This window comes from Agelaius phoeniceus, chromosome 7 (genome assembly GCF_051311805.1).
Source record: "Agelaius phoeniceus isolate bAgePho1 chromosome 7, bAgePho1.hap1, whole genome shotgun sequence".
In the NCBI taxonomy this organism is placed as follows: Eukaryota; Metazoa; Chordata; class Aves; order Passeriformes; family Icteridae; genus Agelaius; species Agelaius phoeniceus.
The window spans coordinates 48,850,044-48,874,693 of NC_135271.1; the positions used below are offsets into that span (position 1 = coordinate 48,850,044).

General features: G+C 45.8%; 1 protein-coding gene across 4 annotated transcripts in view; it reads left to right on the forward strand.

Annotated features, from left to right (window-relative positions):
• Positions 1–24,650, forward strand: part of MBD5 (methyl-CpG binding domain protein 5) — a 129,780-nt gene that overhangs the window by 91,890 nt on the left and 13,240 nt on the right. For all 4 annotated transcript variants that reach the window (XM_077181770.1, XM_077181769.1, XM_077181771.1 and 1 more), the window contains 6 exons: positions 1,965–2,067; positions 2,438–2,618; positions 4,778–6,868; positions 17,957–18,934; positions 20,550–20,779; positions 23,159–24,349. In XM_077181770.1, the coding sequence (XP_077037885.1) occupies positions 1,965–2,067; positions 2,438–2,618; positions 4,778–6,868; positions 17,957–18,934; positions 20,550–20,779; positions 23,159–24,349 (4,774 nt within the window). The remainder of the gene's footprint in view (positions 1–1,964; positions 2,068–2,437; positions 2,619–4,777; positions 6,869–17,956; positions 18,935–20,549; positions 20,780–23,158; positions 24,350–24,650) is intronic.

Below are 24,650 nucleotides of genomic sequence, written 5' to 3' on the forward strand. Positions count from 1 at the left end.
GAAAAATTAGTGGATATATTAAGATCTGACATGATTCAAGTGGAATAGATGATCCCAGCTGAATAAAGACTCTCTGTTTGTGCCTCCTTGGAAAGCACAGATGCTTTCCTGTCAGCTGTCAGCAGTTGCTTTGGATTAAATCAAGATTAAATCCATTCATTAACTGGTTTTCATTACCTGGTAGAAGCACTGAGCTGACTCTCAGGACTTTTCTTGGCACAACAGAGCTGCTAAGTGGGGCCTGAATCATCCCTGCAAGTGTCCAGGGCCAGGTTGGATGGGGCTTGGAGCAGCCTGGGATGGTGGGAGGTGATTCCAGGGCTGGAACCAGCTGAGCTTCAGCTCCTTCCCAACCCAGAGCAGTCTGGAATTCCCTTATTTTATTGTTTTGTGGCAGTTTCTTACAAAGCCAGCTGTGGGTTATCCTTTGTGTTACACAAGTGTTAATAACTTTGTGCACACTCAAGAGACTTTGCAGTTACAGCTGTGCCCAGGATCAAGGCAGAAACAGGGAAAAAATTGGCCCTTTTTAAATTTAGTTGGGTTTTGGGGTGAAATAGCCCTGCCTGTGTGTGCAGCAGGAATGCTGGATCCCACAGATTCAGTGGATTTGACCTTCCTTCCCACTCCCTGATGGCCAACACACTCCTCCTTACTCCAGCATCTCCTGGAGCCTGCACTGGCTGGCTGTGCCCAGGCCAACAGCACACCAAGGTTGTTTCAAATCACTTTTTTTCTAAAAATACCCCAGGAAAAGTAGCCTTTTTTAGCCAATGCAAATAAAACAGCATCCTCAGTGCAGAGCACATTCCCAGAAATGCCTTTTAACAGGAGGTTTTAAGGATTACAGGAAGTGTCTGGAGAGATTTTGGGTGTAGATGGGATGGTCCAGAGCCAATGTCAGTGTGGGATTCTCCCTAGGGAAGCTGTTACAGCCTCCAGTGTGGAGTTTGGGCTCAGCATGACCAGGACACGTGGGAGCATCCAAAGGGCTCAGCCAGGATCCTGCTGTAGTGAAAAGAAATAAAAGCACAGAGCAGTTTCCCCCTGCTCCCCAAGGATTTCAGACACGGGAGGTTGGACTCCTGACCAGTCACCAGACCTGGACCTTTATTTTTAGATTGCTCTTTCATCTTCCTCACCCTCCAAACTGTCACTGCTACACAGATTCAACCTGAGCACTTCTCCCAAAAATAACTATTTCAGGGCATGCCTGGCAAAGAAATGACTTATTAAAACTGTCAGCAGGACTTGAAATGTCACTTGCAGATGTTGCTTTAGATGTGACTCGTGCAGGATGAGGTGTTTATGGGTTGGATTCTAAGCACCAAAGTTCGTCACAGCTTGGAATTTTGAGTCAGGAGTGTTTTTGTGATCCAAACTATTCCACTTGAGCTGTTTTTGTTTGAATTAGGGCTATTTACAGCTGCCATTAATAACCAGTGTTTTATTCAGGATAAACAGTTCAGCTGGCCAGCAATAAAGAGCAATCTGCAAGTTAGAGGCTGGGGACACGAGAAGGTTTTTTTCATATTATGAATTAGTGATTTTGCCATAACAGAGTTCCCAGTGCCCTATTTTGGGAAGTGGAGATAATGATTTTCTGGTGGGAGTTGGAGAAATCCAAGTGCAGTTTGTCAGGAGCTGTCTGGCCTGGCTCCTTGGTGTAATATTTCTTAATTTCAGTGAGAAGGTCAAAATTTTAGCTGAATGAAACCAAACATTGTGCATCAAAGAGACCCAGCTGCAACAGTTTTGTTTCCTTTAAAATATGTTTGGGGTTTTTTGTTTTTTGGTTGGTTTTTTTTTGTTGTTGTTGTAAGTATTCTCTCAATTCTTGAATAAAAGCAAGAAGTACTATGAGAAAAAAAATAAAAAATGTGATTTTACCCACTGTCCTTGTGAGCAGATGCAAGCCCTGACCTATACAAGAGTTTATATTCATAATTTCTGTTCCTTTGCAGTCCCAGTGGGTCTTTATTATCCTGCTTGGAGCAGGTGAAGACTTACTTGCTGACTGATGGAACGTGCAAGTGTGGCCTAGAATGTCCTCTTGTTCTTCCCAAGGTAAAGCACAGCATCGTTTTGGGTCTAGGTGCAATCGTATTTATCAGCTGCCCATGCTGGTGACTCAAACTCTGTTCAGATGAGCTCTAAAATAAATGGTGTCCACCCAGAGTTAGACCTTAAAATATAAAATTCATCTCCCCTCTGCCCTAGCCCCTCTTGCAGAGGATCTGACTCAGTTATTATAAATATTTTCATTTTTTATTTGTTGTTTCCAAACATCCTGTCAAGGAATCCCTTGGGCAGTATAGGAGCAGTCAGGAGCAGAGGAGAATTCCTCTATACTCCTTATAAAATTCCTAATTTATGTGAATTTGGTGACTTTGCTGCCTGTAGTCATTCTTTTAAACGCTGGAATTTTCACTGCCAGGTCTTTAATTTTGATCCTGGAGCTGCTGTGAAGCAGAGAACTGCTGAAGATGTTAAAGCGGACGAAGATGTCACCAAACTATGCATTCACAAAAGGAAAATTATTGCTGTGGCTACACTTCACAAAAGCATGGAAGCACCACATCCTTCACTGGTTCTAACTAGTCCTGGTGGTGGAACAAGTGAGTAAAAATGAAATCATGTCATAATCTGATTTTTATACACATAATTACTGTGCAAAACCACCCCCAAAGTCTGACCACAAGTGCAGAAATAAGCAGATTGGAGGAATAAATAAAGGGAGTAGGCAGAGATGGAGGTAGATAGAAAATGAGTCTAAAAGCAGGTCAGCCCAGACTAAGAGCATGATTTTCTTGGAAAAGATATCAGATTGTTCTAGACAAAGAAAATACATTAGCTCTCATCTTTTGGAACTGTAGTAATATGTCTGATATTCTGTCACATGGGAAATTAGAGGAGCAGAATAAAGTGATTATGAAGGGATTAGGATGTGGCTAAGGACTTGGCTAAATGGGAAATTGTATTGTAAAGGAGAATAGACAGCAAGAGGAGATCTCCACTGTCACTTCTCAAGGATTATTTTTGGCCACCAACCTGGATTAGCATTTTAATTATCCCCATCAATAAAAAAAGTGAGGAAATTTGTTGGTGGCTGAAGTTGACAGGTACTCTCCAAACAAAGGTTGTAAAACCAGGGGGGTTCCCTGAGACCTGGGGTGAAAGCAAAGTTAGCACCAAAACAGCTCCAAACCCAGAAATTCACCCAAAATTAGGGACTTTGTAAGGATCACAGGAACAGCTTCTGAAGAGAATTACAGACCCCAGTGTGCAGGACAAAGGAGAGAAGGGGCTGAGTTTTTATTTTTGTACTCTGGGGTTGCAGCTCCTGGGAAAAGGCCTGAGCTCTCTGCACCCCTCATTGCTGTGAGAGCACCTGGCCAACTGATCTTCCTGAAAAAATACAAGAAAACCAAGAAATAATAAATTTTAGAGAAGTGCCAGTGTTAAGAGACCCATGCTGTTCATAGTACTGATGTGCCCCTGCCTTTTCACATTGAAATTTAGGATTTAAAACTTTTCTTGAATTTTTTTTTCAGGGTAATTTTGGTTTTAAGTAACAGTGGAATTTCCCAAGTTTCTGTGCATTTCCCTGCTTAATTTTTTCAATGAGTAGTAGTTCAATTATATTCCTGTTTTCAAAAAATCAGGAAAATTAAGGAGGTAATTTATACATTTCTGTGCTCTTACTTTCTCTGTCAGTCAGAATTTTGTGCATAAGCAAAGAAGAAAATTCCCCAATAAATCCCCCTGAAAGCAAAACTTTTGCACATTTATATGTGACCATTTGCTTATTTCCAGCACTCAAGGTGAGACCTCTCATAATTATTTCATTTTGCAGTTCAGCCTTTAGTTTTTTCCCCTAAATGAGACTTTGGTTGTATTTTGGGACAGGGGAAATGTTTGTTTCTCTCTCGTTGGAGCAAATAGGATGAAGGCAGGATTGTCAGTGCTGTCTGACCAGGCTGAAGGAAAGATGAGTAGAGGAATTTCAAGGCACCTCTGGGTTCATTGAAACACAGAATTTTTAGCTCCCAATTCCAGTTGAATTTTGCACATCCAGAGGCTGCATGCCAAGCACTGCAAGCTGAATTGCAAATTCCCAGAGCTGTAAAACTGGCAGAAAGTGCCCTAGACTTGGAGCTGCTTGTGCTTCTAGTCTAGAAGTAAAACATTGGGGAAGAAATCTTCTTAAATGAAGATGGAAGGTGGTCTTGTGTTTGTTGGAAGGTGTAGCCTCAAAAGCGGGATTTACAGGGAATTTTTCCATCATGTGCAAACATCCCCAGGGCTTTTATCCTGGAAACAAACAGAAAGCATTCAGGATGCCTCATCAGGGACAGCATTTGGGACAGGGCCTTTTTTGTGGGAATTGAGTCTCAATCCTGGATGGGCTTTGTTCCTCCTGTCCTCAATAGATGGTGCCAGAGGCTCCTTTTCCCTGCCACAGCCATCCCGCTCCTCCTGCCAGAGGGGGGATGCTGGAGATGCAGGAGGCTGCAGGGGGTGCTTGGAAAAGGCAAAAGGCAAGGAACAAGGTTCCAAATGGTCCATGTTTCTATGGGATATGGAATTACAGCAGTGTAGTTGGGGACAGGCACAGTTCCAGCTCGGTGATTGAGGGTTTATTTCTGCTGAAGCAAAAGTTTAGCCAAAATCTCCCTGAGCTTTTGGGAATGTTTTCACCCTCAGCAGCTTTGCCCTGAAACGTGGGACACTGGATTTGCAACCAGTGGTAACTGTTGTGTGTTTCCCATGCCAGGTGCAACGCCAGTAGTTCCCACCCGAGCAGCAACTCCAAGGTCGATGAGGAATAAATCACATGAAGGAATTACAAATTCTGTGATGCCGGAATGTAAGACTCCTTTCAAGTTGATGATGGGGGCATCTAATGCCATGGGTAGGCTTTATGTGCAAGAAATGGCTGGAAGCCAGCAAGCAGAGCTCCATCCTGCCTATCCCAGGCAGAGATTGGGGAGCAATGAACTGGGGCAGAAGTCTCCATACCGCGGCAGTCACGGGGGGATGCCCAGCCCGGCGTCCTCGGGGTCGCAGATCTACGGGGACGGCTCCATCTCGCCCAGGACCGACCCTCTCGGGAGCCCCGACGTCTTCACGAGGAACAATCCCAGTTTTCATGGAGCGCCCAACTCCAGTCCTATCCACATGACCAGGACGCCTCTGTCCCCGCCGTCAGTCATGCTCCACGGCTCTCCCATACAGTCATCCTGTGCAATGGCTGGAAGGACTAATATACCTCTTTCCCCCACTCTGACCACCAAGAGCCCAGTCATGAAAAAACCCCTGTGTAACTTTTCGGCTGGTATGGAAATACCACGAGCAATGTTCCACCATAAACCCCCCCAAGGCCCACCCCTGCCTCCTCCACCGCCTTCTTGTGCTCTTCAGAAAAAGCCATTAACATCCGAGAAGGATCCGCTTGGCATACTGGACCCCATTCCCAGCAAACCGCCGAACCAGAACCCCGTGATCATGAACCCCACCACCTTCCACTCGAGTGTCCACTCTCAGGTACCCGTGATGAATGTAAGCATGCCCCCCGCCGTGGTGCCCCTGCCCAGCAACCTGCCCCTGCCCACCGTCAAACCCGCCCACATCAACCATGGCGCTCACGTCCAAAGGGTTCAGCACTCGGCTTCGACGTCCCTGTCCCCCTCGCCGGTGACGTCCCCCGTTCACGCCATGGCGCCCGGCATCGCAAGGATCGAGGCTTCTCCCCAAAGATCGCGCTCTTCTTCCACCTCGTCCGATCACGGAAACTTCCTGCTGCCTCCCGTGGGGTCGTCCTGTAGCGGTATCAAAGTCCCTCCCAGGTCCCCGAGGTCAACCATAGGGTCGCCGAGGCCATCCATGCCATCCAGCCCTTCCACCAAGCACGACGGACTCAGTCAGTACAAGGACATCCCCAACCCGTTAATTGCTGGAATGAGTAACGTGTTAAATCCTCCCAACAATGCAGTTTTTCCCGCTGCATCGGCCGGAAGCGGTTCCTTGAAGAGTCAGCCTGGTTTGCTGGGAATGCCTTTAAATCAGATCTTGAACCAGCACAACGCTGCCTCTTTTCCAGCAAGCAGTTTACTCTCAGCAGCAGCCAAAGCACAGCTAGCAAATCAAAATAAACTTGCTGGTAACAACAATAACAGCAGTAGCAATTCTGGACCTGTTGCCAGCGGCGGCAGCACCGAAGGACACAGCACTTTAAATCCCATGTTCCCTCCTGCTGCCAACGTGCTCCTCCCCACCACGGAAGGGCAGAGCGGCCGGGCAGCACTGAGAGATAAATTGATGTCTCAGCAAAAGGATCCTCTGAGGAAAAGGAAGCAGCCCACCACCACGGTGCTGAGCTTGCTGAGACAGTCTCAGCTGGACAGCTCTGGCCTTCCCAAAGCTGGGTCCGATTTGATAAGAAAGCCAAGTCAAAGCTCCTTCCCCATCAGCTCCATGTCACAGCTCCTGCAGTCCATGAGTTGTCAGAGCTCCCACGGGAGCAGCAATAGTTCCTCGGGCTGCGGGGGCTCCAGCAGCGCCCTGCCCTACCCCGGCGCCCAGCTGCACCTGGCGGAGCCCGCGCTGCCCCCGGGGCTGCCCTGCCCCAACCCCAATCCTAACCCCAGCTTCGGGCCCGGCGCTGCTGCTCCCCCCTCCAACCACCTGGCGGGGCTCCTCAACCAGATGCAGGCCGGCGGGAGCTGCGGGATGCTCCCCCAGGCGGGAATGGCCTTAGGGAACTCCTTACATCCCAGCCCGGCCCAGGCCAGGCTCCAGGCACCCTCCACGCCAGGAATCCCCAACAGCATCGGGAGCAGCTGCAATCAGAGCAGTCCTGAAGCAGGTACGTGGCTGTGCCAGGGGATTGTCACAGATTTCTGTCCTTGGGAATCGCTGATGGCTGGTTTTGAATATTTGCCCGGGTTTGAACAGGCAGGTGTCTGCTAAGGAAGGCAGAGCCTCCCCTGAAATTGAAAATGTAAACCCCCTCTCTCTGAATGATTATAATTTCTGAGATTAAGGAGCTCCCAGGCAAAGATATGGGAATAGGAATAACTGTTCTTAAATAGGAAAATTAAAAATACAAATGCAATAGTACAAACAAAAAAAAAACAAACCACTGCCAGAGTCAGAGCAGTCCCTGGCCCCCTGTGTGTCAGGGGGTGGCACAGCCCCATCCATGGGGGCTCAGCCCTCCTGCAGTGCCAGCTGTGGCTCTGCTGGAGCAGGGATCCTGCACAAGGGGGGAGTTTTCCTCTGCAGCTCCAGGGCTGCTGGAGATGGGCCTGGGCTCCTCTGGGAATGCAGGGCAGCAGGAAGCTGCTCCTCTGGGAATGCAGGGCAGCAGAAGCTGCTCCTCTGGGAATGCAGGGCAGCACAAAGCTGCTCCTCTGGGAATGCAGGGCAGCAGAAGCTGCTCCTCTGGCAATGCAGGGCAGCAGAAAGCTGCTCCTCTGGGAATGCAGGGCAGCAGAAGCTGCTCCTCTGGGAATGCACTGGGCAGAGGCTGCTGTGCTGTCCCAAACCTCAGATTGGATCCAGGTAGGAATGCTTGGCTCCTCCCCTGGGCAGAGCATCTCCCCATGGGATGATGGAATTTTATCAGCCATGCAGGGACACTCACTGGCCATGGACAGAAGATAATTAATAATTAATGGCCCATGAACAGAAGATAATTAATAATTAATGGCCCATGAACAGCAGAGATCTCCTGAGGGAGGATTGGCTGTGGGAGAGATAAAGAAAACTGCCCAATGGACAGAAGAGAACTGCCCCAGCTCTGCCAGATGGAAATAGAATGCACACATATCTTACAACCCAAGACATTATTCCTTGTTAAACTTCAGTTTATCCTGGTGAAAAGTGCACCTGGTTCATGCTGAAAGCCACAAACTCGAAAATAAAACAGAAAGGAAAAAAAATAGTGGTAAACTAAAACATATCTTCCTTTTTGTGGACAAAACCGTTTTGGCCTGCTTCCTGTGTCAGCTCTTCCTTCTGCTAACTTCCACACACTCTCCATGAATAAAATCCATTCACTTCTGGACATTCCCACACCTCTTTTGTCACTTCTCCAAATAAATTGGAGGTTTTTTGCAGCCTGCCCTGCTCCAAGCCCAGAAGGTTGTGGCTCACCTGGCAGTGCATGTCCAGGTGATCCAGGAGCTCTTTCCTGCTGGAATTAAAGAGGTGGTGTCAGAGACTGGAGCAGATCCTGGGAGCACCAAAATGTACAAAATCACCCTCTTCAGGGCCAGCAGGAGGGAATGCCAAGCCTGTGTTTGCTTTTATTGAGGTAATTTTACTAAGGTGGTAATTAAATGCTTGAATGAACAGTTGGAGGAGTGTAGGGAGAGATTTCCTGGTTTGTTCATCAGGGAAGATTTGGAGAGGAAATGGGTTTGCTGCTGTTATCATCTCTGGGGGTTTAGAGAGAAGAAGGAATCAGCTCAAAAATGTGAGTTGTATCGAATGTTACTGGTTGAACCAAGTATTAGAACATGGTCGTGGTGTAAATTTCTGAAGGGCAATGAAAACCCAGGTCTCCCCAAAGTGTTCAAGTAGCCTCTCATTAACCCAAGCACCTGCTCTGCATTCCTCAGCTTCCTCCTTTAAAATGGAATGGAATTCTAGAAAAGCTGAATTATAGTCAAATAATGTTCTAGTATTGCTCTGGTTGTGGTTCCTGATGACTTTTAAGGGTTTCTCCCATCCCTGTGATGAAAAAGTTTCATTTTTTCTTGCCTGGAGCGGTCACAACAAGCAGCTCTCAGTCCTTGTGTGGCTCTTCTGCCTTGTCCTGCTGGCACAGGGGCATTTCCTGCTGCAGCTTCTGAGACTTTGCACAGAACAAAGGCTGGGATGGCCCTGGGAATTCCCTTCCCTGTCCCACTGAGCACAGAACACAACCCCTGGGGCAGGAGCCCCTTGGCTGCCACCTTGGCTGGGCTTTGCACCGCTCCCAAAGGCTCCTGTGGTGTTCCTGTGTCCATCACAGCCTGTGCTTGTCACCCCACTCAGATCCAGGCTGATAAATACAAATAGAACAGAACAAATGGGTCAAAGCCTGAAGGAAGGCTCCAGCATCATCCCTGTAGCACCAGGAACTGGGCCATGACCCACCCTGGGCACTCCTCCTGCCATTCCCCCTCTCTGGGAATGTCTCACAGGGTTGGAGCCACAGAATTCCAAAGCCTCAATGAGACTTTTTTCCCTTATCTGGAGATAAAAGATAATTCTGTGTAGGCAGAGGCTGGAAAACTGGGAGCTGTTCCATTCTCTGCTGCTGAAGTTGCTGCTTTAGTTTGGTGCTTGCAGGACACACAGCCTGCATTCAATTATTTATTGAACATCTGTGGGGAAAACAGTAAAGGTAAAAAGGCTGAGATACATTCCTTACACTTTATTACAACATTAGTCTCATTACATGCTTAAAACAATTAAAAAATAACAGCAGCTCATGTCTTACCAACAGCAACCCAAGATTTCTTTGTTACAAAACATTTTCAAAACTTTCTAGCCAATAGCATATTACTAAAACTTACAGATAGTTATTCTAGCCAATATTATTATAATATATATTATATATTATATAATTATTATATAATATTATTCTAACCAATCACTATGAACACACATAACTTATTTCAAACAATACTGACTTACATACTTTCTATTAACAATACACAATGCTCCATTATTAAACTCAAAACCTTCTACTATCTTACTAAACATATTTTTTACAGTTTTAAAATCTATCTTAATCAAACCTAAAACTGTTATTTCATGTCTTTACTTACTGTACTATTGTAACTTTTCTACTTTGAAGCTTTACAACTACTACTAACTAGAAATTCTTTACTCTTTCTATTTTTAAAACCTACTTTCACAACTTTCTGAAAATCTTTCTACCTTTACTATTTTCCCCCCATTTATTTCTGATAAAGCCTGGAGAATGTTGTCTTCCTTAAGGAGGTTGTGTTATTTTTGTGTTATTCCCTAGAACTCAGCAGAAACCTTCACTGAGCCTCTTAGTGAGCCCTCCCAGCAGCACAGAGCTCAGGGCTGAGCTTTAATCCAGAGAGGGAAGGGAATTCTCTTGGATTTCCAGGAGAATGGGGATGTTCTTTCCATGAGACTCACGTGAAATGTTGAGTGGTTTGTGGTATAATTATAATTTATTTTTTTAAATAAAAGTGAGTTGCCAGTCTGCATCCAGCTCTGTAACAAAACTGGAAGAGGAATTTTGGGATTTCTGCTCCGTCAGTTTTGGGGCTGGAGCTTCCCAGCTTCCCTGTACACTGAATTTCCCAGAGCAGTTCAGCAGAAGAAGATGTCCAAAGGAACCTCCCATGTTCATATTTCAGTTTGTGGCTTGGTTTTTTTTCCCTTTGTTTTGAGGTATTTTAATTGCTAAATCTCTTTTCTGTGTCTGTGCCAGCAATTCAGAGCAGCTCCTCCTCAGAAATAGCTCCTGAGAGAAAAAACCCTGTGAATCCCCACAATTAGCTGCTTATTGCCCAAGCTTTTAATTATATTTCAACCACATGGACCAAGTTCTGGTATTCCAGCTCTTGTTTTCTTCTGCCACAGATAATATCTTTAATTCCCAGGTAATTTTCAGGGTGTGTGTGGTGGATTTTGTTATTTTTTTTGTAGGATGGAGCTGCACCACTGGGTGATGGATTTGATTGTAGGGTTTTATTTATTTCCCTTTTTCTTGTGGTTCATGGGGTAGGAAATCTGTGTTTGAGTGTTGAACATTCAACATCCAAATCCTGCTAAGAAAGCAACCATAAATACCCATAAATATCCATATCCATAAATATCTATGTCCATAAATAATGGGATGGATGGAAATGAGTGAAAAGATTTGGGAGTAGAAGCTCTGGGCTGCTGAGAAGGGAAATTAAGGGAACCTCAATAACCACAGCAATTAAAGATATCAGTGGTGTCAAATATTAATATTATAATATAGGAGAAACTCTGGGTCTAGAAGTTCAGAAGTAACAAAAAACTGGCAGATTTGGCAAAAAAAAGCTTAATTTCCTTCCCTGAAATGGGAATTTTTCCTGGTGAAATGCACAGAATAGAAATAGTAAAATATAATTAAACAGGGAGGAGCACAACACCAATTACTGAGGGTGGGGAGAGGAATTTGTTTTAACACAGCCAAGAAAATTGGGAATGGATGACGGTGCTGGAAAACAAAACCCCCCAAAGAAGGGATTGGGAGGCTCTGATTTAATCACCTCAGTGCAAACTGTTGGAAACACAAATCAAACCAAACAAGTCTGGATTTGCTCCCCAGAATTGCTTTCTATAACCTAGAATTGCAGAATCAGAAGAACTTTTGGACTTCAGGGTCAGGAAGGTATCTGAAAACTTTTTGGGACTTATTGTGTCTGAGAAAAAATTTCTTATTAAACTGGAATCACCCCTAGACAGGATGGCAAGAACCTTCTCTTCTAATGATAAAGCAAATTTAAATTTCCCATTATTTGGGGTTTATAGGAACATCCAGAGGCTCTTTGCTCTCCTGGGGAAAGATTATAAGGATACTTAAATGTATTGCTTAAATTTAAAAATTAACTTAAATTTAAATTAAATTTAAAGTTGCTTCTTTTTCCCACTCTTATTTCTAAATAATAACTTATTTACCCTTGTTATTATTTTGGGGAGAGGAAAGTGATTTTTTTTCTCTTCAGGTAAGAACTGTGAAGAATAAGGAAAATGTTCAGTGCTTGTTTGGGGTTTTCTGGTGTTATTTTAGCTCTTAAAATTTGAATTTGCCAACAATTGACAGTCTTTCAGTTACCTTGTTGGTGTTTTAACTGCCATGCAATTTTCTAGGATTTTATATTGATAAAAGCCAGGCAGTGTGTAAAAAATAATAACAAATTAATGTAGAAAGATGAGTCTTATTAAAGATATTATTACAGAGAAAACCTGAATTCATTCTGTGGGATTTCCCACACATATTTAGCTGAAAATGGAACCAGTGGGCAGCTCCAGCTTTTGCTGGAGGGAGGAGTGGGGATTATTGGAGGAAATAATGCATTTTATTGAATTTTTAACTTCCCAAATTCACAGTGGAGTGCTTTCCTTCATTTGCAGTGCATCTGCCACAGCTGTGAGTGGGAAAATCCTGAATTCCTGCTCCTGCACTCATGTGCTGTTTTCTTGACTCTTTTCTACTCAAACACTGCTCTGCTGGCAGCTGAGCACATCCCAACGCTTTCCTCCAAGTAATTTCCAACCCAGCACTGCTGGGAAAATGCAGAAATCACAGGAGATGGGCAGGGAGAAGAGCCAAGACTGAAATTGGGACAGGTATTAAATTCCAAAAATTAAATTTAAAAAAAAAAAAAACTAATTGTATTAATTTTTTAAAAAGCCTAATTTTATTAAAATTTTAAAAACCCTAATTTTATTAAATTTGAAAAAGCCTAATTTTATTAAAATTTTAAAAACCCTAATTTTATTAAATTTGAAAAAGCCTAATTTTATGGACTTCTGTTGTCCTGGGCTTTTTTGCCCTTCCCCCCAAAAAATAGTTCTGGGCTTTTTGCCCTTCCCCCAAAATTTTAGGGAAATTTTTCAGATTTCGAGGATTTCAGCTTTGTTATACATGGAAACCCCCTGTGATGATGGAGTGTGGTGCACAGGAATTATGGGCAGGCAGGTGAATATCTCCCAGCAGAGCACACTCCAGGGCCATGGAGTGCTGTGCAGGAGGGCAGTTGAGGATTTTTACTGGTTCTGATGGGGATATTTGATTTATTGGGCCGTTTCTGGTGATTTCTGGGCTGTCTCAGGGCACTGCAGCATCTCCAGAAGGAGAATGAGTGACAGCAGTTTGTGCTTAAGTGCTGAATTATGGCTTCTTTGGAATTGTAGGCAGTGTGATAAAGGAGATACCAGATAAGGATCTTCAATGTTTTCCATTCCAGGAGGAAAAGGGGGAATAGAACTGTCAGAATGTGTCACTGCTGGTTCCAGGTGTGCAGGTGAGGAGGGACAGCAAGAACTCCTGCTCTGGGATCTTGCAGGACTCAGGCTGTGCTTTCCAAGGGGGAGCTCTGGAAATCCCTAATTGAACAATCTCCCCACTAATGCAGGCTCTGAGGTTTTATCTCCAATTTGTGATTAATTCCAGTTTTACCCCACTGTGGCAGCAGCTCTGGAACACCTCAGGCGTGGCTGGGGGAACCCCATGAGGTGTCACAGCCCCTCTGAGATGGTGGTAATTCAAATATCCGAGTGTTTTCTGTGCTCTCACACCCTCCTGGCCTCAGGTCAGCTCTCTCCACTCCCACTGGGGGTTCTGAGAGCATCCTGCACATTTCTGCTGCCCGAGCTGGGGAGCTGCACCAGGAGGGGAGTGAGGAGTTCCTGAATGACCAAGGAGTGGAAAGCAACATTCCAGCAAGGCTTTCCAAAACCTGAAAGGTTCAAAGTTAGAAAAGCAGCCAAGAAAATGTCCAATCTAAGCAAAGCTGGCTGTGGTTTCAATGGATGTGCAGAGGGAGATTATTTACAAGGGCTTGGAGGGATGGGGCGCAGGGAATGGCTTCCCATGGGATGGGAATTTTGGGAATTCCTGCCTGGGAGGGTGGGGAGGGGCTGGGATGGAATTCCCAGAGATGCTGGGGCTGGCCCTGGATCCCTGGAAGTGTCCAAGGCCAGGCTGGATGGGGCTTGGAGCAGCCTGGGACAGTGGGAGGTGTCCCTGCCCATGGCAGGGGTGGCACTGGATGGGATTTAAGGTCCCTCCCAACCCAAACATTCTGGGATTCTCTGAAAAGCAAGGAAGTGGAATTGATACTGTAAAAAACGCCAATCACTTGTTTTAAAATTTAAGTTTAATAGTAATAAAATGATTATAAAAATAGTAATACAGTTAGAGTAATAATAATTTGGACAATTTGAATTAGGAGAATATGAGACAAGAGAAACAAAGAGTTACGGACGTCCGGGTACCTTTTCTGGGCAGCATAAATCCAAAAAAGGACACAGTTAACAGAGGATTAACCCTTATAAACAACAGCCTGTTGCATATTCACACACCTCATACATGATGCATAAATTCCATTCAAACTCAGGATTCTGTCTGGGCAGTGTCAACTTCTTCCTCTGAATCCCAACAGTGCCTTCAAGGCAGGAAGAAGTTCATTTCTCCTGATAATGGAGCAATAAATTCTCTTTCTCTGAAAGATTCAGGTGTTCTGTGGCTGCTATTTCACTGCAAGTCCTTCCTTTAAAAAAAGTATCCTACACTGCATCGTTTCTATTTTAGCATTTTGTTATACCCTAAAACTATATTTAACACACTACCTAAGAGAATTAATACAGCATTACTTTCTAACACAACACATATGATATTCATTTTAATATTTGTGAAAAGCCAATCATAAAATATGCATTTTTCACAATACCATTTATTTGTGCTCAATTCTAGAAATGTTTCAGGTGGTAATGGCTGATGAGTGAGTTCTGCCCTTCCACTTCTCTCAGTGCTTCTCACACCTGCTTTAGTGGGTATTTTTTTCTCACAAATTCCAGCACTGTGTTTTTGAGATTATTTAAATACTGGGATTTGTAATGGAGAGCTTCTCACAGGGAAAAGATCTGTAAAATAGCACTTGAAATATTCTTCTCTAATTGATACACTCTACATGCAGTCCTTTTGGAAAATACATCTATGGTTAGGAAGAACGATTCTGAGATATTAATGATTAATATCTTCCACTCTGATTTCTTTATTTTAAGTGACTCTTCTCAAACACAAATTGATTCCATAATACCCATTTATTTTATTGTCCTTGCTTAAAAACACCTGTCAAGCAGTGCTTTAAGAAAAGGAACACAGCTAAAATGCAGACACGAAAATGAACCTGCTCTGAAAAGAAAGTAGAATTTAAAATGCTCATAAATAAAATCAGGAATAAATTTAAAAATTTATTTGCTCCCAAAACATTTCTCTGACCCTGTGAGTAAACAGTAGCTCTGCTTTTGCTGCATTCTGGATATTTCTTCTTTCCACTGTGTTGCCAAGTTCATTTTTCCCAACAAGTGGCAGAAGAACCTTTGGCAGAATCTGTGGCTGCAGGAGCTGGGTTTGCCCTGGGCTTTCATGGCTTTTAGTCTGGCTCCTTCATTTTGCACTCTGAGTATTAAGGACTCTTGTTTGCTGAGCTCACCCATGCTTTGGATCCCAAATACCCCATGTTTGTGGAACTGGCAACTCCAGTTGGGATTTCCTTCTGGTGTTCAACTCCTGATGGTATTTCTCATCCAAAACCTCCCAAGTGTCATCGTAGAGCCTGGGGGTGGGCACAGAAAACCCTTGGGTGGTGCATGTTTGACGTTTTGGAGTTTTAGACTTTTGGGATTTTGGAGTTTTAGGGGTTTTAGGGTTTTGGAGCTTTGGGAGTTGAGTGGTTTTGGAGTTTTGGGATTTGGGCGTTTTGGAGTTTTGGGATTTTGGAGTTTTAAGGGTTCTGAAGTCTTGGAGTTTTGGGGGTTTTGGAGTTTTGTGGGTGTTGTCACCATTCTGTCCTTTGGTCTGGGGAAGCTCTCACAGCTCCATATTCCAGTGAAAATGACTTTGCATGGATGTCCTCATAATTGAATGTTGACTTGTTGGGATGGTATTTTGATCTCTGGTGCCACAGAGAAATTTGTCCCCAGCTGCAGCTGTAAATTCTGTAAATACACCCAGTCCAGGACTTCTCCAGCCCAATTCCTGCTCTGCCAGGCTGGACAGAGGCTGGGGGGGATATTTATTGGTGTTTTATTTTCCTGCTCAAGTCTGGCTGCTCATCCCCTCTCTGACTCCCAACTTCTCCAGTCTGGATTGAAATAAGAACACATTTTCTGCCTCCTACTCAGTATCCATCAAGACTTTTTTTTTTTTTACTCAGTAGCAATAACTTAATTAATCTGGAGAAAGGTGTTGAATGCACTTTGGGCCTCTCAGAAGATGGGGGTCAGGAAACAGAGCCATTTCTCCCCAAAACCTGGCAGCAGTTTTCCAACTTTGAGATTTGCTGCACAGCAAATCCTCTTGCATGGGGTCATTTACCTGAGCAGAATGGGAAACAGGAGCAGGAATAAATTACAAACACAGATGAGGAAAATACCCGAGCCAGATTTGGTATTCAGGGAGGCTCTCTAGAATAATTTCCTCATGCCTGAATTAAAAACCTCTCCATGTGCTCCCTAACACATACAAGGGGAGTGGTACAGCTGATTCCTCCATTGGGAATTGCTTAAATCTGCAGGTTGGTCTTTGGGAGTTCTCATGATTTTTAAATCCTTGGGGCATTAGTTCTAAATACTGATTTTAGTTCTAAAAATAAACGAATAAAATTTGCTTCTTGTGAAGATGAAGGTTTTTGACCCACTCACCCAGAGTGGGATTTGCTCTGCTCTACAATTGCACTTTGCCCTCACCTCACCTCACCTTTTGTTACTTTATTATTTAATTTCTGCTCTGAAACATGATAATGGTACTGGGAGAGAGATGGGTGAGATTTGTTCTCTTGGGTTCAGGGCAGTGCAAAGTGTTCTGTGTTCATTTTGTACCTCTTGGAGTTATCACAACATTACAGCACTTTAAAAAATGGTTATTTTAGTTTAAAATGTTGTAAAGGTATGGCTCAGTTCTTTTCATTTGGGTGTGCTGGCAAATCCCTTTTTAAAGCCTATTTGTTCAGAAAAATGGGAATTTATATTTTGTGATCATTGATGCCTTTCATTCTCTCATCCTAAGAGCTGTATGAGTGACCACTGTCAATTCAAAATTGCCTTTAGTAAAAACATAATAATAATTTATATTTCAGCTTTGCTAAAGGGGTATAAAGATACCCAAATAAACTTTTTTACTCTTTCTTTGTAGCCTTCTCATGGTAAATTTACCCAGTTGCCCTTTCTTTTCATCCAAGTGATGGATTTTATACCACCCCAATTTACATTTTTCCTTTACAAATTGTGAATTCCTGCTGACCTGGAGTAGTCTCATCATACCATGTATTTTTTTTTTTTAATTCAGGACTCCAAAACAATGCCCTAAATAATAATCTAAAATCCAAAACCCATTCAATCCAAATGAATTAAAACTGGAAGTGGATCATGGACTCAGGGTTTCACCCAGCATCGTTCCTGTGATCCTTCCTCCTGGTGGTTAATTCCAACCTGGTCCATGACTAACTCTGTTAAGTCATGGTTGGTTTTGGGTTTATGCTGTTGAAAATCTGTGATTATACGTGAATTAATGTCGGATCAGTGGAAGAAATGCAGCACTCGATATGAGTGATCAGCAAAACTCTAAGTTTATTGAGATAGTTCACACATAGTTATATTGGTGTTAATGAAGCTTATACATATTGCAAAGCTGAGCTCATTATTGGTTAATTACTCATTGGGCAACCACGCTTACTTCTATATTCTTATAGTTATTTTGTTATTACTTCTACATTCTTGTGGTTATTCTGCTGAAACTATCTCCATATTTCTGGCAAAAGATCCTCTCCCCCATCTTAATGTTGCAGCAAAGTCGCATCAGGGATTGGACACTGACTGCTGACTCCTAGACTTGCTTTCTTCTATCTTAATCAGTGGTATCATGTCTACATGACCTTTCTCAGCTAGCTAACTGTCCACAAAGCTCTCCACAAATTAATTCTGTTATAAGCCTTCTCCAAGAACTTTAGGGAAGTACAAGTGCACAGTGCCATCATCTCCAATGGGGCGCGGCACAGAGTGGCTGGAGCATTTCATGGCAGATCCATTCCTGTTTTTCAAGTGCTTCAGTTTGGATCCCCCAGCCCCTTTTCCCATGGCAGGTTGGGCTGAGCCTGGTGCCGTGTGCCCTGGAGGTGTCCCCAGCAGGCAGCACCCCGTTAACATTGCTGCTCTTCCATTCCAGGGGGTTTGGGCCCGTCCTCATCGATAGCCATCGCTGGGGCCAGCCAAGCTGCCATCACCAAGACCACGTCTGTGCTCCAGGACGGTGTCATTGTCACTACTGCAGCGGGGACCCCTCTGCAGCAGGGCCAGCTGCCCATGGGGGGCGAGTTCCCCTTCGCTGGCCACGAGCACTCGCTCCACTTCCCTCAGAACAGCTCTTCAAACAACAATCTGCCGCATCCTCTGAATCAGAACCTCCTCAATTCCCTGCCTCTCTCTCTGCCGGTGAATCAGCAACATCTCCTGAACCAGAACCTCCTAAACATCCTCCAGCCTTCAGCAGGAGAAGGCAAGTCTGAGGTCAACCTCAACCCTCTGGGTTTCCTGAACCCGAACGTCAATGCTGCTTTAGCGTTCCTCTCCGGCGACGTGGACGGGCAGGTCCTGCAGCCCGTGCACTTCCAGCTGCTGGCAGCCCTGCTCCAGAACCAGGCCCAGGCAGCCGCCATGCTCCCCGTGCCATCCTTCAACATCTCCATCTCCGACCTGCTGCAGCAGCAGCAGCAGCAGCAGCAGCAGCAGAACGCCCCCGCGCCCCCGGAGCCGCTGCCTGAGGGCGGCCGGGTGGAGCCCCTGCTGCCCGCGCCCATCCCCGGCTTCCCCGAGCCCGCCGCCAACCCGCTGCTCCTGCCCGCCGCCCCCGGCGCCTCGGCGCTCATGGCCCTCAACCCGCAGCTGGTGGGGGGTGTCCTGAGCTCGGGTGGCCACCCCGAGGTGGCCATTGCCACCTCCTCGCAGGCCACCACCAGCACCACCAGCACCACGTCGGCGGCGGTGGCGGCGCTGTCGGTGTCGGCGCTGGGCGGGGGCACGGCCGTGGTGTCCATGGCAGAAACGCTCCTCAACATCTCTGGTGGTGCAGCCGGGCCCGCCAAGGTCAGCAACAGCTCCGTGGTGCCACAGCTCCTGAACCCTCTCCTGGGCACCGGCCTGCTGGGTGAGTGCAGCTTGGGGGAAGCGTGAAAGCTGAGCGGGTCTGGGGAGGGACGATTCACCAGCTTGGAGGAGACCTTCAAGATCATGGAGTCCAGCCCAGCCCCAGCCCCTCAGCCAAACCCTGGTACCCAGTGCCACATCCAGGCTGTGTTAAACACACCCAGGGATGGAGACTCCACCACCTCCCCAGGCAGCCATTCCAGAGCTTTATCACTTTTTCCTGCTATCCATCCTAAACTTCCCTTGGTGCAGCTTGAGGCTGTGTGCTCTGGGTGTGTCAGTTCCTGGAGACAGAGCCCAGGGCCAGCTGAGCACAGGCACCTTTCAGGAGCTGTGCAGAGCGAGGAGGGCACCCCTGAGTCTCCTTTTCAGGGGTTCCTCTCAGGGTTTGTGTTCCCAGCCCCTCTCCAGCCTCCTTGTCCCCTCTGGATGCACTCAAGCATCCCAATGTCCTTCCCAAGCTGAGGGGCCAGAGCTGGACACAGTATTTTCAGATTCATAATTTCAGATGCTGGTTTTATCTTCTTTTTTTTTTTTCTTGGTGTTGTTGGAGCTTGTTTGTTGAGCAAACGTTCTTGTTAGAAATTAAAATCACATTCTCCTTCTTCAATGTTTAATACTGATCTTGGAAATTATTAATCCTGCCACCTAAATGCTAAATCCACCTGAAAATTGTGTGAGAAACTGGATTTATTTCATTGTTCAAGGAGTGGCAGCTCAGGAGCATCCCTGGGTGAGCTGGGAGTGCCTGTGGCAGCACAGGGTTAGCAGGAGTAGCTGTGTTGGAGATGGCAAACAACCAACATCCCAAAGCAAGTGATGAAAAACCCCTTAAATACAAAGTTTTTCCCTCCTGGGTGATGATTTTTTCACTTATTTTTACCAAAAACATATAATAGAATAGGTACTCCTCTGTTTGTAATCTACTCCTGGTGGGAATGAAATAATAATTAAATAATGCCTCACCCCGACCTAAATGGCTACAGAGAACTCAACCTACTTGGCATTTTCCATACAAAATGCATCTAACAGTGACTTTTTAAATGGAACTTTTAAGGAAAACACAAGATTTTAAGCTTAGAAAAGAAACAAACCAGCAAATTGATGTATTTTAAGCTTTATTATTTCGTACAGTAAGGTTTGACAGTGTGGGGTTTTTTTTAAGAGGTAAAACGTTCATGTAAAGTGAAATTTTCATGTAATAAAAAATGTTAATTCAACTTTTACTCTAGAACATAAAAAATGTCTTGTTTAAGGTGTTGTGTGACATGGCTGAGCCAAACAGCCCTTTCTCCTTCACAGCTGGTGAAAAACTCATTTTGTTTGGGGTTTAAATGTTTCTCTCATTCTCTCCCTCTCCTCTCCTCATCCCCATCACCACCCCAGCAGTGTTTCAGTGAGATTCCAAGGCCTGGGATTCCACAGAAGCTCCTCCTGCTGTCCCAGGAGTCAGGAGAGGTGGCACAAAAGACCCAATATTGGCGAATTTAAGAGCAGGAGAGCCCCATTCCCAGGGGATGGAGGGAGCAGCGTTGTTTTCCAGAGGTTTTTTGGCACTCAGTGGGATTGGAGTGCAGGGAGTTGCTGAGTGGTGTTTGCCTGTGCTTGCCTTGCAGGGGAAATGTCATCTCTGAACACTACTCTGAACAACCATCAGCTCAGCCATCTCCAGTCACTCCTCAACAACAATCAGATGTTTCCTTCAAATCAGCAGCAGCAGCAGCAGCAGCAGCAGCAGCACCTTCTCCAGGGCTACCAGAACGTGCAGGGCTTTCAGGGCCAGCCCCAAATTCCTGGCCCAGCCAACAACCCAAACCCCATGGCGTGTCTGTTCCAGAATTTCCAGGTAGAAAACAAAAGTAAATCAATATTCAAGCAAGTGTGCAGCTCTCAGGTGGTAAAATTCCATCCCCCAGAGTTTGCTTTCTTTGCTGATTAAGACAATATCATTTATATAATTACATGAATGTAAATACATTTATTGCATACAATATATCCTTTCAGTAGCTGATGGATTTTGCAAATCAGGAACATTTGTTATTGAAATTTTATCCCTTTCTCCTTAGGAATTGGGTTTAGTTGCTTTGGAAAGAGTTATGTTGCATGTATTGAAAAAAAGTTCCTCTATATGCTGACAATCACTATAGAATGTTAACAGATCTCTTTTCCATCCCACAGAATTTACCATAAATTCCTGTTTAGCCCATTTTGATAATTCAGCAGCAAGAAATAAGTACTGATAGCAATTTGCAGTAATTAGAATTAGTAATTAATAAGTCACTCTGAGTGACTGTGTGCACCAATCCTCTCGTATTCCCACTGCAATGGGATGGAGGAGCTGTGATGGGGATTGTGCAGCCTGGAAAAACAGGGATGGGAGTGAATAAACAATGACAAGCTGGGCAAAAATGAGGCTTGCCTGCTCTCCACATAACACAATTATTCCTAATTCAGGTTGGAGTCAAACAGAGCAAAACCAGGTGGCAGAGCCAGGGTGCAGGTAGGGGTTTGTTGTTACTCAGCATTGCTGCACAAGTGCAGGTGTGAGGAGAGGAAGGCAGAAGGGCCAGGCAGTGCCTCCACCCTTCCAGGAGGAAAAAGGAGCTGGGGAGAAGCTCCCCTGAAAAAATCTCAGTTCTCTGCCTGTTCCCTCTCTTGTAGGAGTTCTGCTGGCTTTAGCCCAGTCATTTTTTCTGTCCCATTTCCAGTTATAGAAATAGTCACAGTAAGTAGTTAAAGGGCTTTTGGAATATTTTCCCTGTGGAAAATTTTTGCAGGTTTTTTTGGAGTGCTCTTGTTGATATTGTGTTCCCTGCCTGTGGATGTGACAAGGAGTAGGAAAAGTTCAGGTGGTTGAATCTGGAGGTGCCAGTTTGCTGTGGCTTAGTGTTGGTTTTCTTAGTTTTATTTTCTAAAATATTTTAACAGATTTTATTCTATTATTACTCTCAATAAGTAATAAAACACAAAAAATATAAAACTCAACACTATTTTTTTAAAAATGAACTTATTTCTTAGTTACAATACTATAAAAATATTTTTAAACTTATTGACTTTTGCTACACAATATTACCATTATTTCTAACACTAATCATGTTTTTTCCCACCTAGTCTTACTACAATACATCTTTCACAATTCTAATTCCCTAAAATATCGAGTCTTTTTACAAAAACATATACTACAACTTATTAAACTTATTTCCAATTCAATCTTTCTCCCAACAACATCATCTCTATTCCACAGATAATCATCTTCTTAAGCCAACACACCTTATCTCAGTATTTACATACAAATATACAAAACTATATAAACTTTCTATCAAATTTAAAATTCTTTACAAATCCATTTCTCGCAGCTTAGAGCGCAGGGGTGTGGCATACTGGGGATGCCATGGGAAAGGCACACAGCAAAGGGGCAAATAGGAGCAATTGTGGAGCAATTCCAGAAGCACAGTGGTGGCATTCAGGAACTCCCTGAGGAGCACACAGGGACAGAAGCAATGCTGGGGTCTGGGATGGAAAGAAGAGGAGCTGAGGGCAGAACTCAGAGATTGTGGAGTTGAGGTCTCTCCTCGCTGGAGCTGCCCAGAGCCTGCCTGGCTGTGGTCCTGTGCTCCAGCAGGAGGCTGGGTTGGATCAGCTCAGCTGAGAAGAGGAGGCTCCCAGGAGGCCTCAGAGCATCCTCAGTGGCTGGAGGGGCTGTGGGGAGGCTGGAGAGGCACTGGAGGGGTGCGTTCAAACTGTCAGAGGGGAGATTTAGGTGGAAAACTGGGAAGGAATTCCAGGCTGGGAGGGTGGGCAGGCCCTGGCACAGGGTGCCCAGAGAAGCTGTGGGTGCTCCTGGATCTCTGGAAGTGTCCAAGGCCAGGCTGGACAGGGTTTGGAGCAGCCTGGGACAGCGGGAGGCGTCCCTGCCTGTGGCATGGGGTGGCACTTGTTGGGCTTTGAGGTCCCTTCCCACCCAAACCTTCCTGTGTCTCTGAGTCAAGAATTCTGACCCTGGCGTTTAGGACTTGAGAGAAAACATGAGCCTGCTGACACAAAGCCTGAGAAAGGGACTTTGTTTTCCTCTCAATCAGGCCCTTAATTCTCTCTCTGCCTTGTTCAGTTTGTACCTGGTGTATAACAAAAGGAAATGTGCTGTAGTGAATAACCACAGAGTTTATGTGCTGAAATCCAGCTGGAGTTCCAGCATCAGTTCCCATCCTGTCTCTCCTTTCCCTAGGTGAGGATGCAGGAAGACGCCGCCGTCCTCAACAAAAGGATGATCACCCAGATGGGCATGGCGCCGCTTCCCGAGAGCTCCAGCGCTCTCCTTCCTCCCTTCCAGGAGCCCCCCTGCGAGCTGCAGCAGAGACCTGACCCCTCCCTGGGCCAGCAGGCCAAGGACACCCCCAACAACGCCGTGGCCGCGGCCGCGGGCGACGCCTCGGTGGACGCCATCTACAAGGCGGTGGTGGACGCGGCCAGCAAGGGGGTGCCGGTGGTGATCACCACGGCCGGCTCCAGCTCCACGCAGCCGAGCCCCATCCCCGCCCTGAGTGCCATGAGTGCCTTCACAGCCTCCATCGGGGACCCCCTGAACCTGTCGGGCGCGGCGCACAGCCGCGGCGCCGAGCACGAGGGGCGCGCCCGGGGCGGCCGCGGCGCGCGGGGCCCCAAGAACGCGGAGCACGGCAAGGGCCCCGGCGAGGGGGACGGCTACGAGTATTACAAAGCGGCCGCCTGCAACACGCCCAAAAAGCAGTGGGAAGGGGAGCAGAGCCCCGTGGGGGAGATGGGCAGGTGGAAATGCGAGGAGTTCCTGGAGCACTCGGCCCACGTCCACGGCAGCCCGTGCCACGAGAGGCCCAACAACGCCTCGGCGCTGCTGCAGGGGGAGCAGCACCAGGCCCTGCTGGCGCAGCGGAACTGTCAGAGCGAGAAGGCGCTGGAGGAGAATTTCAGGTATAACAATTACAAAAGAACTATGATGAGCTTCAAGGAAAGACTGGAGAACACTGTGGAACGATGTGCACACATCAACGGGAACCGCCCGCAGCCCAACAGGGCCTTCGGGGAGTTGCTCAACGCTTCCAAACAAGACCTGATCCTGGAAGAGCAATCCCCCAGTTCCTCCAATAGCTTGGAGAGTTCCTTAGTGAAAGACTACATCCATTACAATGGAGATTTTAATGCCAAAAGCATTAACGGGTGCGTGCCCAGCCCCTCGGATGCTAAGAGCATCAGCAGCGAGGAGGAGCTGCGGAACCCCGAGTCGCCCTCGTCCCACGAGCTCATCCACTACAGGCCCAGGACGTTTAACGTGGGCGACTTGGTCTGGGGCCAGATCAAAGGACTCACCTCCTGGCCTGGCAAACTTGGCAGAGAAGAAGAGGTTCACAATTCATGCCAACAGAACGCTGAGGAGGGGAAGGTATATTTATGTCTCTATGCACATCTCTCTCTCTTCCCCCCCGCCGCCAGCACACAAATCAAAATTTTGTCTTTATTTTGTCTCTTCTTTTAATGGCGGTTTTTCCCTAGCTGTAGCTCGTAGAGCTGAATTTCCCCTTCATTTCCTGCCAGGGCCACGAGACAGGTTAAGTTTGGGCTTTGCTAAATGATTTTTTGGTGTTAACAAGAAGTGGTTCTCACTTAGGTGGTGTGTTCAGACAAATTCCTGGCTGTGTCCAAAGCATCTGATACGGAAATACCTGAAAGTGCTGAAACTGCAA